Source organism: Amia ocellicauda, chromosome 10 (genome assembly GCF_036373705.1).
Source record: "Amia ocellicauda isolate fAmiCal2 chromosome 10, fAmiCal2.hap1, whole genome shotgun sequence".
Classification (NCBI taxonomy): domain Eukaryota; kingdom Metazoa; phylum Chordata; class Actinopteri; order Amiiformes; family Amiidae; genus Amia; species Amia ocellicauda.
In genome coordinates, this window is record NC_089859.1 from 18,352,334 (window position 1) to 18,368,515 (window position 16,182).

The following is a 16,182-nucleotide window of genomic DNA, read 5'->3' on the forward strand; positions in this document are numbered from 1 at the left end:
GTTCTCAGGGGAGATCCATGTCTTGGTGAGAGCGAGGAAATCCAGAGAGTGGAGTAGAGGTGGGGGAGGAGGAGGGGGAAGGCAGAGAGATGAGGTTAGAGGGATTAGGGAGGCAACAGTGTGCAGATACACGCAGAGAGGAAGGAGAGATCAGGACTGGAATCGGAGAGATCGTCATGGCTGCCTGTTGTTGCTGTGTCTCGTCTCCTGGCGGGAGTCCCACAGTTAGAGTCCCTGCCCTTTACAATTCTGGCCCTTCGGAAGGGGGGCACTGAAGGCTGCTGGTGCTGACTGCTGGCGCAGAGGTCCAGGGGGCTGTTAAATACTCCACCTGTAGACAGTACACACCTGCGTTGCATTGAATGACACAAGGCTGTCAGGATGGCCCTCCCTCCCAGGCAGGACTGCTAATAGCACAATTAATGGCCACTTAATATCTGAGTACAGACAAAGACAGTGCCAGACACACACAGATACACTGATCAATAGCTCGCAACAATGCAAAATAATAACAGCCTACAATGTAACCGCTTCTGATTACTACTAATAATTAAATACAAATAAAAATGTAAAATATGCAAATATTTTATGTTCATGTTTTTTTAACCATCTGATTTTCATCAGTCAAGTACAATAAAGCCCAGGGATGGTGAGAAGGGGGGTGAAGAGGATGGTGGGGTGGTGAGATTGGTTCTCAGAGTCACTATCAGCATTTAAAATGAAAATAATTGGACCTTTCCTTTATTACTGTTTTGAAGCTGCAGATTAAGAGACAACACAGACAGACAGAAGGTGAGAGAGGACTGGACTGTGCAGGTGGACAGTGAGAAATGCGGACAGACAGGCCCTGCCAATTTGGATACAGCCCTCTTGAGAGACAGACAGCTGGAGTATCATAATTCTGCACGCTAGTAAAATACACCGTCAACACCTCCAGAACTTCTATTGCTTGGGTACAGACATCAAATTCCAACACCTCAGACCTCTGACAACACAGGAAAATTTGGCTCTGAAAACCAGCCCTTCACTGCAGGAATTCTTGTTCAGAGAGCTCACAGACTGGACACCTGCAACTGCCCGGCACCACCCCACCACCCTTTCAGACCACAATACAAAAGAAGCAGCACTACATCTCAGATTCCAATCATCATTGTAAGTAACTCTCTCTTTTATGTTTTAAGCAATTTTTTTATTGCAGCTGGATCACAAACAGTCAGCAGATTCCAGTAATTTGGTTCTTCCACCTTCCTATACAGTATAGCCGCTGCTCTGGCAAAATGCCCCCAATGCCTTGCTTTACACAGACAGACAGATCAAAGTATATATGATGTTAGAAAGCTGAAACAATTCAAGAGAAGATTGATTATAATATTAAAAATCCCAAGGGGTGCGTTCTCTTTTTCTTGATACAAAGTCCTGCTAAACATCTGTTCAGAGTATACAATCTCACATGCACACACTCTCACACACTCTCTCCAGGGTGTCAGTGGTGTGCAGCAGCTTCCTTGTGCAGCTCTGGGTAGCTTTGCACGGTCCTGGCGATGCCCTCCTCCAGGCTGACCAGGGGTTTGTATCCCAGGTCCCTCTTGGCACGGGCACAGCTGTAGTAGTGGTGAGTGCCCGCCAGCGCCACACGCATGGGGGTGAAGGTGGGTCGCAGGTCAAGCAGGGGGCGCAGGAGCAGGGTAAGCAGCCAGAGCAGCAGCGCCAGCCCGTACACCAGACTGTAGGGCAGCCGATATCGGGGCACCTCGTATCCCAGCCCGTGCAGCACCTGCGACAGGAACTCCCAGAATAGCACCGGCTCATCGTTGGTGATGTGGTATGCCTGCAGGGAAGGGGGGAGGGGATATCAGCTAGGCCTGTTTCATGCCTCAGACTGATTGCAGGGTTTGTAGTCCAGGGGTCATTGGATAACACAAACGGGCAATCCAAAGGGGTGATCAAAAAGCAAAGGCAGGCAGTCAAGAACACAAGGAAGTCAACAGCCAGACGTAGTGCTTAGAAATGCTACAATGAAAGAGACAAGACTTAGCAGTGACTGAAGCACAAATAGGGGTTTAAGTGCAGGGCAGAGTGGAGTCAATGGAGCTGGTGGGGAGAGGTAGAACCAATGAGTGCAGAGGGTTATTAGGACAAGTACACATGGTATGTAGGAATGTTAATTGGATGATTGTAGGGATAGTATTCAGGGGAGGATGACCTCTGGTGGTGAACAAAGGAACTGTAGCTGACAGGTATAACAAGTTATTAATTAACTATCTACATTTTAAAATGATTGGTATGTATTATTACAATCTACCCAAGGTGAAGTACATAATGCATTAATACATTTAAATAGTTATGCTAAATTAATCTATGTTAATCGTTTATAGTTATAAACACAAGCTGACAAACTTTAGCGATATCCAGTTTTCCTTCTTCTTGACAGGTGGTGGTAAAGAAGGTGACTTCTATCTAGAGCAAGTTTTTAAGCTGTGTTTCTTGGTAAAATAAAACCCATCGCTGTGAGGTGAATAATCTGTTAACCAGGGAAAATACTAAATTTTTGTTTCAACATCTTTTACCCGATATAGCTCAAAACAATACATGATGTATATACAGTACTGTGCCAAAGTTTTAGGCAGGTGTGAAAAAATGCTGTAAAGTAAGAATTCTTTCAAAAATAGACACATTAATAGATTATATTTATCAATTAACTAAATGCAAAGTGAGTGAACAGAAGAAAAATCTACATCAAATCCATATTTGGTATGGCCAACCTTTGCCTTCAAAACAGCATCAATTGTTCTAGGTACACTTGCACAAAGTCAGGGATTTTGTAGGCATATAGTCAGGTGTATGATTAAACAATTATACCAGACAGGTGCTAATGATCATCAATTCAATATATAGGTTGAAACACAAACATTAACTGAAACACAAACAGCTGTGTAGGAGGAATAAAACTGGGTGAGGAACTGCCAAACTCAGCTAACAAGGTGAGGCTGCTGAAGACAGTTTACTGGCAAAAGTCATACACCATGGCAAGACTGAGCACAGCAACAAGACACAAGGTAGTTACACTGCATCAGCAAGATCTCTCCCAGGCATCTGATTGGCCCCAATTTTTTTCTGCAGCACGACAACCACCCCAAACATACAGCGAAAGTCATTAAGAAAAATTTTCAGTGTAAAGAAGAAGAGTCCTGGAAGTGATGCTATGGCCCCCACAGAGCCCTGATCTCAACATCATCAAGTATGTCTGGGATTACACAAAGAGAGAGAAACAAATTAAGGTGCCTAAATCCACAGAAGAACTGTGGTTAGTTCTCCAAGATGTTTGGGCCAACCTACCTGCCGAGTTCCTTCAAAAACTGTGTGCAAGTGTACCCAGAAGAATTGATGCGGTTTTGAAGGCAAAGGGTGATCACACCAAATATTGATTTGATGTAGATTATTTTTCTGTTCACTCACTTTGCATTTAGTTAATTGATAAATATAATCTAGTAACATGTCTATTTGAAAACATTCTTACTTTACAGCATTTTTTCACACCTGCGTAAAACTTTGGCACAGTTTATTAATTAATTGTGATTCATTACTAGCCATGCAATCATGTAAAAGCACATCAACCTGATCACTGGAAACAAAGTCTCTAAATTTGACAGGGGATGGTGTACCAAAATTATCAATTCAATTATTAATGTCTCATCTTTTGAGTGCCGACTCACCCATATTTCTATATCGATGCTTTTCTGGAAAAACTGACACCATGCCTTCTGTTTTGTTTTTTTTATCCTCTTGCAGCCAACCTTTATATCCCTTGCCATGTCAAATTAAAATTTACATCATCCAGGCATTTTGAAACATTCAATAGTTTATCACAATAGACCATCTATAAGCAATTTCACACACTTTACTCACGCTCAACAACTGAAAGTTTCTCTACTCATCAAAATATGACGCAGCTTGGTGCAGTTCGGCGTAGTTCTACTAGCATATAATCGGGCAAGATCATTCAACGCTCTGACCAACCAATACTAATTTTCGAGCTGTGAGGTTTTTAAAAATAATTTGTAAATTAATTATTGAAACCCATCCATTTAAGTTAACCTGTGCACCGCAAGCACCTTATACAGTCTCATACCGACCCAGATATCAAAGGATGTTGGCCCGACGTCGGCATATGGTTGGCATGCTTAGACAACATTCACGGTTGGGGGGGGGTAGCCGACGTCGGCGTATAGCATATGGTTGGCATGGTCGGACAGCAGTATGGTCGGGGGGTTGACGTATAGCCGATGTCGGCATATGGTTGGCATGGTCGGGCAGCAGTTATGGTCGGCGAGATGGTTCATGTCCGACTAAATGCCGACAGATGCGACTTGTTTTACTAAATGAACCTATACAACTTTAAAATATTATATGTATGAATAATAATAATTATAACTATGTTTGATACTGTCAAAAATGTTCCCAGCTTCATAATTTGAAAGCGCTTGAGCACTCTTCCTCGAGACTATACTGCGAAAAGGCGTGTCCTCAGATGACGTCAGACCAAAGAGTGCGCTGGAATGTAAGTTCACTTCACGACTAATATTAAAATGTTTAAATGTACTGTTTAAATGTAATGAAAAGTAGAATATTTAATTGTCTGAAGTAACAGGTTGTATGTATGACTGTGGTTGTTTTCAAAATATCAGTTTTAAAATATCATCTGATAGGCTATTAATTTTCTGTATTGCAGAATGGTTTAAAGTTAATTTAAATGACAATATATAGCCAGTGGGTTAAGTCATTATGTAGCAAATGTATTTAAATTTGTAACTAATTTGTCAGAAGTGAAAAACAGAAGTGTTCACATTTTCTTCACATTATAGTGTGTGACGATGCCACAGAAAAGAGTTTTTTTGTTTGTATTCCTAAGAAGACACTGAATTAGCCACGAATGTAACTTAATGGCTAAAGGACAGAAAGGAACTTATAACTCATATTTAAAAAGTGCTGAATACTGAGAAGATTACAGTTACAGTGAGGGGAAAAAGTATTTGATCCCCTGCTGATTTTGTACGTTTGCCCACTGACAAAGAAATGATCAGTCTATAATTTTAATGGTAGGTGTATTTTAACAGTGAGAGACAGAATAACAACAACAAAATCCAGAAAAACGCATTTCAAAAAAGTTATAAATTGATTTGCATGTTAATGAGGGAAATAAGTATTTGACCTCTTCGACTTGGTACTTGGTGGCAAAACCCTTGTTAGCAATCACAGAGGTCAGACATTTCTTGTAGTTGGCCACCAGGTTTGCACACATCTCAGGAGGGATTTTGTCCCACTCCTCTTTGCAGATCCTCTCCAAGTCATTAAGGTTTCAAGGCTGACATTTGGCAACTCGAACCTTCAGCTCCCTCCACAGATTTTCTATGGCTAGGCCACTCCAGGACCTTAATGTGCTTCTTCTTGAGCCACTCCTTTGTTGCCTTGGCTGTGTGTTTTGGGTCATTGTCATGCTGGAATACCCATCCACGACCCATTTTCAATGCCCTGGCTGAGGGAAGGAGGTTCTCACCCAAGATTTGACGGTACATGGCCCCGTCCATCGTCCCTTTGATGCGGTGCAGTTGTCCTGTCCCCTTAGCAGAAAAACACCCCCAAAGCATAATGTTTCCACCTCCATGTTTGACGGTGGGGATGGTGTTCTTGGGGTCATTCCTCCTCCTCCAAACACGGCGAGTTGAGTTGATGCCAAAGAGCTTGATTTTGGTCTCATCTGACCACAACACTTTCACCCAGTTCTCCTCTGAATCATTCAGATGTTCATTGGCAAATTTCAGACGCGCCTGTACATGTGCTTTCTTGAGCAGCAGGACCTTGCGGGCGCTGCAGGATTTCAGTCCTTCATGGCGTAGTGTGTTACCAATTGTTACCAAGATCCTCCCGTGTAGTTCTGGGCCGATTCCTCACCGTTTTCATGATCATTGAAACTCCACGAGGTGAGACCTTGCATGGAGCCCCAGACCGAGGGAGACTGACAGTTATTTTGTGTTTCTTCCATTTGCGAATAATCGCACCAACTGTTGTCACCTTCTCACCAAGCTGCTTGGCGATGGTCTTGTAGCCCATTCCAGCCTTGTGTAGGTCTACAATCTTGTCCCTGACATCCTTGGACAGCTCTTTGGTCTTGGCCATGGTGGAGAGTTTGGAATCTGACTGATTGATTGCTTCTGTGGACAGGTGTCTTTTATAAAGGTAACGAGCTGAGATTAGGAGCATGAGAATGACACCTGGGAGCCAGAAATCTTGCTGATTGATAGGGGATCAAATACTTATTTCACTCATTAACATGTAAATCAATTTATAACTTTTTTGTGTTTTTCTGGATTTTTTTGTTGTTATTCTGTCTCTCACTGTTAAAATACACCTACCATTAAACTTATAGACTGATCATTTCTTTGTCAGTGGGCAAACTTATAAAATCAGCAGGGGATCAAATACTTTTTCCCCTCACTGTATAAGAATTAAAATGGCTTGTATTTATTGAATACCTTGTAGTTTACAGTTATTTTTTGTTTTTCTGTTTACAATTGAGCCAAGATGTGTCCAGAGGATTCCTGTGGTTCAGTTCAGGAACTCAGTCATTGAGAAGCGATCAGACATTTGTCATTTCATGAACTATACGATCTTACTGTTGTGTCTTGATCTGGGGATACGTAATTCTCCAAGTGGCTAATGCACATTTACTTATTTAATATTAAATGCGTTATCTAATTAGGCTTTGTTCTGTTGAACATGTTGTAGCAGTGTGAGAGGCAAGGCTGGGGTCAGGGCGGGTCTTTCAGTGGAGGAGACTACAAAACATCTCCTCCAAGACTCCAAACCCCAGAAGCCAGCAGGGCTCCTGATGGCCATAGCCCTGCCCACCACTTCCCCTATAAAAGGAACCAGGAAACAGACCAGGGCAAGAAGAAGAAGGAGTAGTGAAGGTCACAGTTGATAGATTCACTGGCTTGCGACCCTTTTCCTGGACCTGGACCATTCTCCCTCCTGAACCCCGGACTGTCAGACAACCTCCCACAGGTAACGAACATTGATTACAGACGTTGATTAGGAACCTGCCTTACCCCTGTTGTACTTCTGTCTGCCCGGTGTTCGGCTCTGCAGACCAGGGCATTTACTGTTATTATTGTTAGTAATGTTTGTTTGTAGTTAGGGATTGTTTAAGTTTAGTTAGCGCTTGAACAGAGCTAGGTTTTGTTTTGCTTGTTTTGACACTGACACTGCCATTGAGGGAAGAAATAAAACAGAGAGCATGTTTTGTACCCTCTGCCTGCCTCCCTACTGTGTGTTTCAAGACCAGATCCCGCCTATATACTGCCCTTTCTTGTGACCGGCCGCCCAACCTGCTACAATGTATAATACGTCACCTTCTTAAATAACTGAGTCTATTGGATCATACAAATTTTTGAAATACTTTCTCAAGTTTCCCGCATTCGTGCCTCACCAGGGAGAGAGAAAATGAAGCATTGACAAAGTGTGATTGTAGTTCTGCTCTTCTGCAATATATTTCTACAAGATCAAGAACGGGTTTTGAAAACAATGAGGGGTACAGGACGAGGACAGCGAAGGAACATTTTGGGGATTAACATTTACAGGTCAAAACATGGATGGACCAACGTTAGACCGACGTCGTTTTGAACATCGGGGCAACGTGGGCACGATGACATCAGGCCAACGTCATTGGGACAATGTTGGGTTAAGACAGAGCACGCACACACAAAACACTGACCCACGCTGTGCAAACACAAAACACTGATTGTCCAGTGTCAGTGCACTCAGTGTGCAGTGTCTCGCAGGGTACTAAACTGCGACCAAATCACTTGCATTTGCCACCCTTTATTCTGGTAGTGTGATACCAATTTTGTATTGGTTTAGCTGGTCACATTCATTTTTGGATGATAGACTGAATAGGGCTGTGCCAGTAAATGGTATACCACCTCATGCGGTGACACACTCTCAACACAGTTAAAAACTGGCTTTTTCATAGAAGGCTGTGCTTAATAACCTGCTTCTGCTATATAAACTAAAAAAAATTGTCAGGTTGTTCACAGCTGTAGCATCAACACATTTCCATAGCACCTGTCTCTGAAAAAAACTCTTTGAAGATGCTTTTATAGCTGCAGTAACTCTGGCACATGAACTCGCATGTCTTCTTCAAATAAGAACATAAGTTTACAAATGAGAGGAGGCCATAAGACCCATCATGCTCGTTTTGGTGTCCATTACTAACTAAGTGGTCCAAGGATCCTATCCAGTCTATTTCTGAATATTCCCAAATTGTCGGCTTCAACCACATCGCTGGGGAGTTTGTTTCAGATTGTAACAACTCTCTGTGTGAAGAAGTGTCTCCTGTGTTCCGTCTTGAAAGCCTTGAAACCCAATTTCCATTTGTGTCCCCGGGTCCGTGTGGCCCTGCTGATCCTCCTCTGGTTTGATGTGGTCAATGCCCTTCATGATTTTGAAGACTTGAATCAAGTCCCCACGTAGTCTCCTCTGTTCCAGGGTGAAAAGGTTCAGTTCCCTCAGTGTCTCAGTAGGACATTCCCTTCAGACCTGGAATAAGTCTGGTTGCTCTCCTCTGAACGGACTCTAGAGCAGTGATATCTTTCTTGAAGTGTGGAGCCCAGAACTGTACACAGTATCCAGATGAGCTCTAACTATTGCATTGTACAGTCTTAACATTACTGCCCTTGTTCTCAATTCTACACTTTTGACAATATACCCTAGCATTTCGTTTGCCTTCTTTATTGCTTCCCCACATTGTTTGGATGGAGAAAGTGAGGAGTCCAAATAAACTCCTAGTTCTTTTTCTTAGGTTACTTCATCTAGTTCGATTCCTCCCATAGTGTAATTATAGTGGACATTTTTGTTAACCGCATGTAATACCTTGCACTTGTCCACATTGAATTTCATCTGCCAGGTGTCAGCCCACAACTGAATATTACCTAAGTTCATTTGAATAACCTGTGAAGCCGAGATTGTATCTGCTGAGCCACCTATTTTAGTATCATCTGCACATTTGACAAGTTTGCTATTTATCCCAGAGTCCAGATCATTAATATAGATTAGAAAAAGGAAAGGCCCTAGTACTGATCCCTGTGGAACTCCACTAACAACCTCACTCCAGTTAGAAGCAACTCCTCTGATCGACACCCTCTGTTTCCTATACATCAGCCAGTTCATAATCCATCTACTTACATTACCCTGAATGCCTGCAGATTCCAATTTGAGGATCAGTCTTTGGTGTGGAACCTTATCAAAAGCTTTTTGAGAATCTAAGTATATCATATCTTATGCTTTCACATGATCTACAGCTGCAGTTGCATGTTCAAAAATTCTAGTAAATTGGTAAGACATGATCTGCCTCGTCTAAACCCATGTTGACTATCTCCAAGAATATGGTTTTCATTAAGATGCTCATCTATTTTCTGTCTAATGTTTTTTTCCAACATTATACAAGTGATGCAGGTGAGACTGATTGGTCTATAATTTCCTGGCTCAGTGTTGTCCCCTTTCTTGTGGATTGGTATGATATTTGCTGTCTTCCAGTCAGTTGGTGCATCCCCTGTTCTAAGTGTTATTTGGAATATTTTAGTTAATGGTCTATAAATAACGTCCCTCATTTATTTAAGTACTGTTGGAAATATACCATCTGGCCCAGGTGATTTGTTTGTTTTTAATTCTGCTAGTCCCTTCAGTACATCCTCCTCATTTATCCTGATCTCTTTTAGTGTTTGACTGGACTGGTTGTTAACCTGTGGCATGTTATTCGTTTTCTCCTTTGTAAACACCTATGTAAAATACTAATTTAGAACATTTGATACATTTGTTTGTTTTCTAAGATTCTTCAATTTTTAGCTTTTACCCGTTTCACTTCTTCCTTTAATGACCTCTTGCCGTTATTGTATTGAAAAAGGCTATTTGCATTAGTTTTGGTCCTCAATTTGCAATGTTTTGGTACAAATTTCTCCTGGGCCTCAAGTAGTATATTCTTCAAATATAACCATCCAGTCTAATAATAGTATAATACATTCTCTCATGATTCTCTTATGTTGCCATTTTCTGAAACATCAAGTTTTAAAGCGGACAGTTAAAGAACTAAGTGGAGCAACTTTTTATTATTCAACATATTGAAACAAATATATATTACTTGTATGGAAAATACCTTTTCTGTCAAATAAACGAATTGAGATGTGTAATTACAGTCATTCTCTGAGCTGCGAGAACCCAGCTAACACACAACGTTGCCATGTTTCATAACATCACATGCCAGACTGACTTCTGCAACAAATAAATTTACACTTTATTTAACCTTAAGTCTGAGTATATCTATCCGAATCAATGTTAAAGATGGCTAGTCATTATCCTGGTTCTATATGGAATGCAGGTACATAACGGGGGACAACCAGTTCGTTCATTATCGTCGGCAAAAAATTTGTGTGACCAACTCGTGCTGGTGCCACCAACTGAAAGTGTTAGTAGCACCAGTGCCACTAGTGGAAAATGTTAGTTTAGAACCCTGTCTCACCTGGCCACACAGTGAGGAGTTAGTGTCCAGGCGTTCAGCAGCAAGGATGTGTCCATGAACCACGTTCTCCACAAAGGTGAAGTCAACCAGGTTTGTCCCATCACTGACAGAAAGGGGAGGAGAGTCAGTCACTTCTATCAGTCACTGTGCATCAGTCAGTATCAATGTAGCAGACTGTCAGGCCAATCATGTAGGGTACTGACCCGATGATGAATTTCATCTTCCCTCTCCGGGCTGAGTCCACCAGGATGGGGACCAGCTGGGGGTCCCGTGGGCCGAAGATCCCGTGAGGCCGTATCGCCACGGTCCGTAGCCCCTGACCCGGGTCATTGGCCTCCAGAACCAACTGAGAGAACAGAAAGAGAGCGATAGAGAGAGACAGGGACAGAGAGCAAATGAGAGTGTGTAATATGTATGTAGTGCTTATGAGTGTGTGTATGAGTGTGACTGTGTGTGTATGTGCTTGTGTGTGCCATACCTTCTCTTGCAGGATCTTGGTGTGAGTATAGCTGTCCAGGGGCCGGCGGGCGTAGGGCAGGTCCTCGCTGCCGTTCCTGATGTCACTGCCCTGGAAAACCACGCTGGCACTGCTGGTCAGGACCAGTCTCTAAATATAGAGCAAGCAGTGAACAAGGACAACCTCCCACAGACATACTCTTGCACATACACTGATCAGCCATAACATTATGACCACTGGGCACCTGTCAGAGGGTGGGATATATTAGGCAGCAAGTGAACATTTTGTCCTCAAAGTTGATTTGTTAGAAGCAGGAAAAATGGGCAAGCGTAAGGATCTAAGCGACTTTGACAAGGGCCAAATTGTGATGGCTAGACGACTGGGTTAGAGCATCTCCGAAACTGCAGCTCTTGTGGGGTGTTCCCGGTCTGCAGTGGTCAGTACCTATCAAAAGTGCTCCAAGGAAGGAAAAGCGGTGAACCGGTGACAGGGTCATGGGCGGCCAAGGCTCATTGATGCACGTGGGGAGCGAAGGCTGGCCCGTGTGGTCCGATCCAACAGACGAGCTACTGTAGCTCAAATTGCTGAAAAAGTTAATGCTGGTTCTGATAGAAAGGTGTCAGAACACACAGTTCATCGCAGTTTGTTGCGTATGGGGCTGCACAGCCGCAGACCAGTCAGGGTGCCCATGCACTGCCGAAAGCGCCTACAATGGGCACGTGAGCATCAGAACTGGACCACAGAGCAATGGAAGAAGGTGGCCTGGTCTGATGAATCACGAGTTCAAGGTGTTGACTTGCCCTCCAAATTCCCCAGATCTCAATCCAATCGAGCAACTGTGGGATGTGCTGGACAAACAAGTCCGATCCATGGAGGCCCCACCTCACAACTTACAGGACTTAAAGGATCTGCTGCTAATGTCTTGGTGCCAGATACCACAGTACACCTTCAGAGGTCTAGTGGAGTCCATGCCTCGATGGGTCAGGGCTGTTTTGGGGGACCTACACAATATTAGGCAGGTGGTCATAATGTTATGGCTGATCGGTGGACATTTCTGACATCTCAGTGTAGTAAGGTGCTATGAGTATGTGGCTCTCTGGCACCCCCTACCTGCACCCCTGCCTCCCTGCAGGCGTCCAGCATGGTGCTGGTGCCTTTCACGTTGACGCGATGGAAGAGAGCACGGTCGTCACAGGCGGGGGGGGGCGAGGCGCAGTGGAACACCACACTGACGCCCTCCAGGGCTGGCAGCAGAGCCTGGGAGACAGGACAGCAGACTAAACAACATGGCAACATGGACCCAAAACAACAGGCTGTGCACAACATCATATGGCACTGCAATTGTTGATCAACACTATGTCTATGCTCCATGCCCAGCCTCACCTTCTTGTCACAGAGGTCGCCCAGGTGGAAGGTGACCCCGGGCAGCTGGTACGCCTGGCGCAGATCAAAGACGCTGACTTTGTACCCGCGCTGCAGCAGCCGCTCCACCAAGTGGCGCCCCAGGAAACCAGAGCCCCCAATCACCGCACAGTGCCGGCTGATCTGTGGACAGACAGGGTCACAGGGAAGTGACACACAGATGCACATGTACAGAGAAACATGCACATACCGACAGTCGCCCGCACACACACGCACTGACAGAGTCGCCCGCTTGCGCGCACACACACACACACACTGACAGAGTCATCCGCACACACAAACACTGACAGAGTCACCCACACACAAACACACACACACTGAAAGAGTTGCATGCACACAATGAGAGAGGCGCCAGCATGGCTGTGAGGGGGTACTCTGGGTTGCATCATTTATCAATATAAATTCAAAAATGTTTTTAACTCACCGGTCTGTTGCGTGTCGTCATGGCTAAGCTCAGTTGGAAGGAGAGAGAGAGAGAGAGAGAGGAGCTGGATGCTGCTGTAACAATGAAGTAACCCAATCAGGACTGGAGAGACACACTGACACCTGATTCAAAACAACATGAAGAAACAATATAATGATTTTACAGGACGGAAGGGAGCAGGGGAAGAGAGACAGAGAGATTCCACAAGAATAATTATTGAAATGTCATTATCAGTTGGAATACTTAAAGGAATTTTGATAGTAACTATATTCCTGTATCAAAGGCGGGTGGGGGGTTTAATGAACATACTATAGTATCACTGATGGACCTATATTTATAATAACAAGTATACCAGAGACACTAACCTACCTGTGCTATTATTATACTACTGGTTATACACTCACCTAAAGGATTATTAGGAACACCATACTAATACTGTGTTTGACCCCCTTTCGCCTTCAGAACTGCCTTAATTCTACGTGGCATTGATTCAACAAGGCGCTGAAAGCATTCTTTAGAAATGTTGGCCCATATTGATTGGATAGCATCTTGCAGTTGATGGAGATTTGTGGGATGCACATCCAGGGCACGAAGCTCCCGTTCCACCACATCCCAAAGATGCTCTATTGGGTTGAGATCTGGTGACTGTGGGGGCCAGTTTAGTACAGTGAACTCATTGTCATGTTCAAGAAACCAATTTGAAATGATTCGACCTTTGTGACATGGTGCATTTTCCTGCTGGAAGTAGCCATCAGAGGATGGGTACATGGTGGTCATAAAGGGATGGACATGGTCAGAAACAATGCTCAGGTAGGCCGTGGCATTTAAACGATGCCCAATTGGCACTAAGGGGCCTAAAGTGTGCCAAGAAAACATTCCCCACACCATTACACCACCACCACCAGCCTGCACAGGCATGATGGATCCATGTTCTCATTCTGTTTATCCCAAATTCTGACTCTACCATCTGAATGTCTCAACAGAAATCGAGACTCATCAGACCAGGCAACATTTTTCCAGTCTTCAACTGTCCAATTTTGGTGAGCTTGTGCAAATTGTAGCCTCTTTTTCCTATTTGTAGTGGAGATGAGTGGTACCCGGTGGGGTCTTCTGCTGTTGTAGCCCATCCGCCTCAATGTTGTACGTGTTGTGGTTTCACAAATGCTTTGCTGCATACCTCGGTTGTAACGAGTGGTTATTTCAGTCAAAGTTGCTCTTCTATCAGCTTGAATCAGTCGGCCCATTCTCCTCTGACCTCTAGCATCAACAGGGCATTTTCGCCCACAGGACTGCCGCATACTGGATGTTTTTCCCTTTTCACACCATTCTTTGTAAACCCTAGAATTGGTTGTGCGTGAAAATCCCAGTAACTGAGCAGATTGTGAAATACTCAGACCGGCCCGTCTGGCACCAACAACCATGCCACGCTCAAAATTGCTTAAATCACCTTTCTTTCCCATTCAGACATTCAGTTTGGAGTTCAGGAGATTGTCTTGACCAGGACCACACCCCTAAATGCATTGAAGCAACTGCCATGTGATTGGTTGGTTAGATAATTGCATTAATGAGAAATTGAACAGGTGTTCCTAATAATCCTTTAGGTGAGTGTATATTATAACACTGATGCATACTACTCCTAACCTAACCTACTACTTCAGCTGTGAGTGTAATGTATTTATGTATTTATGTATTTATATATATATATATATATATATATATATATATATATAAATACACGGATCAGCCATAACATTATGACCACCTGCCTAATATTGTGTAGGTCCCCCTTTTGCCGCCAAAACAGCCCTGACCCGTTGAGGCATGAACTCCATTAGACCTCTGAAGGTGTGCTGTGGTATCTGGCACCAAGAAAGAGGCCAATGCCATCAGGGAATACCATTTCAATGAAAGGGTGTACATGGTCTGCAACAATGCTTAGGTAGATGGTACGTGTCAAAGTAACATCCACATGAATGGCAGGACCAAAGGTTTCCCAGCAGAACATTGCCCAAAGCATCACACTGCCTCTGCCAGCTTGCCTTCTTCCCATAATGTAAAATATGTAAAAGAAAAAATGATTCATCAGACTAGGCCACCTTCTTCCATTGCTCCGTGGTCCAGTTCTGATGCTCACATGCCCATTGTAGGTGCTTTCGGCAGTGGGCAGGGGTCAGCATGGGCACCCTGACTGGTCTGCGGCTACGCAGCCCCATACGCAACAAACTTCGATGCACTGTGTGTTCTGACACCTTTCTATCAGAACCAGCATTAACTTTTTCAGCAATTTGAGCTACAGTAGCTCGTCTGTTGGATCGGACGACACGGGCCAGCCTTCGCTCCCCACGTGCATCAATGAGCCTTGGCCGCCCATGACCCTGTCGCCGGTTCACCACTTTTCCTTCCTTGGACCACTTTTGATAGGTACTGACCACTGCAGACCGGGAACACCCCACAAGAGCTGCAGTTTTGGAGATGCTCTGACCCAGTCGTCTAGACATCACAATTTGGCCCTTGTCAAAGTCGCTCAGATCCTTACACTTGCCCATTTTTCCTGCTTCTAACACATCAACTTTGAGGACAAAATGTTCACTTGCTGTCTAATATATCCCACCCACTGACAGGTGCCATGATAACGAGATTATCAGTGTTATTCACTTCACCTGTCAGTGGTCATAATGTTATGGCTGATCGGTGTATATATACACACACATATTCGCCTCTGGGTAAGGGCATGTGCTACGAAATAAATAATATAAAAAGCTTACGTAATAAGCGTATATACCAAGACTTGAATCACTACTATACATTCAGTACAATAAACTGAAAACTTAATTCTACACTGACAGTAAACAGCAAAACTAATTTTACCATTTTAAAATACAGAGCTCAGCTACAAGCGAGAATTGAAAATGAGCACCTAAGACACGTACAAGTAATAATAACTATACGTTTTGTATATCATCATTATTATCTATACTCACCGTCAGAGCTGTTGCAAATGAATGAGTCGGTTGTCACCCGCTGGAACATAGAGCCACAATCAGATGAGCCACTCCGCCTGCCATTGGAGGAGCCGCTATTGCACAGTCGTGAGCCCACAGCGGTTGAGCCAATAGCACGGGGATCTCCAAAGAAACGCCTGCATAGGCTTGTACGGGAAAGACTGGTGGTGAACCAACAACCAATTATAAAGCCTTGTAGTTTCGAGAGGGGAAGAGCCAAAGTGACGGCTGAATTGCGCTGACCAATCCTGACTGTGAAGAGTCGTTTGTCCAACGTGTTTATTTAGACATTGTTCCAATCAGGACA

At 43.9% G+C, this 16,182-nt stretch overlaps 1 protein-coding gene across 2 annotated transcripts; it reads right to left on the minus strand.

The window, feature by feature from the left end:
• Window positions 1-688: 688 nt before the first annotated feature.
• On the minus strand, window positions 689-16,120 carry nsdhl (NAD(P) dependent 3-beta-hydroxysteroid dehydrogenase NSDHL). Of its 2 annotated transcripts, none has more exons than XM_066715365.1 (8): window positions 15,855-16,120; window positions 12,874-12,995; window positions 12,411-12,572; window positions 12,138-12,284; window positions 11,049-11,177; window positions 10,774-10,916; window positions 10,571-10,673; window positions 689-1,828 (listed from the first exon to the last, which is right to left on the minus strand). In XM_066715365.1, the coding sequence occupies exons 2-8, from the start codon at window positions 12,892-12,894 to the stop codon at window positions 1,484-1,486; spliced, it is 1,050 nt and encodes a 349-aa protein (XP_066571462.1). In that variant the 5' UTR covers window positions 12,895-12,995; window positions 15,855-16,120; the 3' UTR covers window positions 689-1,483. The 2 variants fall into 2 exon arrangements, with proteins under 2 accessions (XP_066571462.1, XP_066571463.1); XM_066715366.1 differs by having other exon boundaries at window positions 12,874-12,947; window positions 15,855-16,073.
• Between the last annotated feature and the right edge of the window lie 62 nt (window positions 16,121-16,182).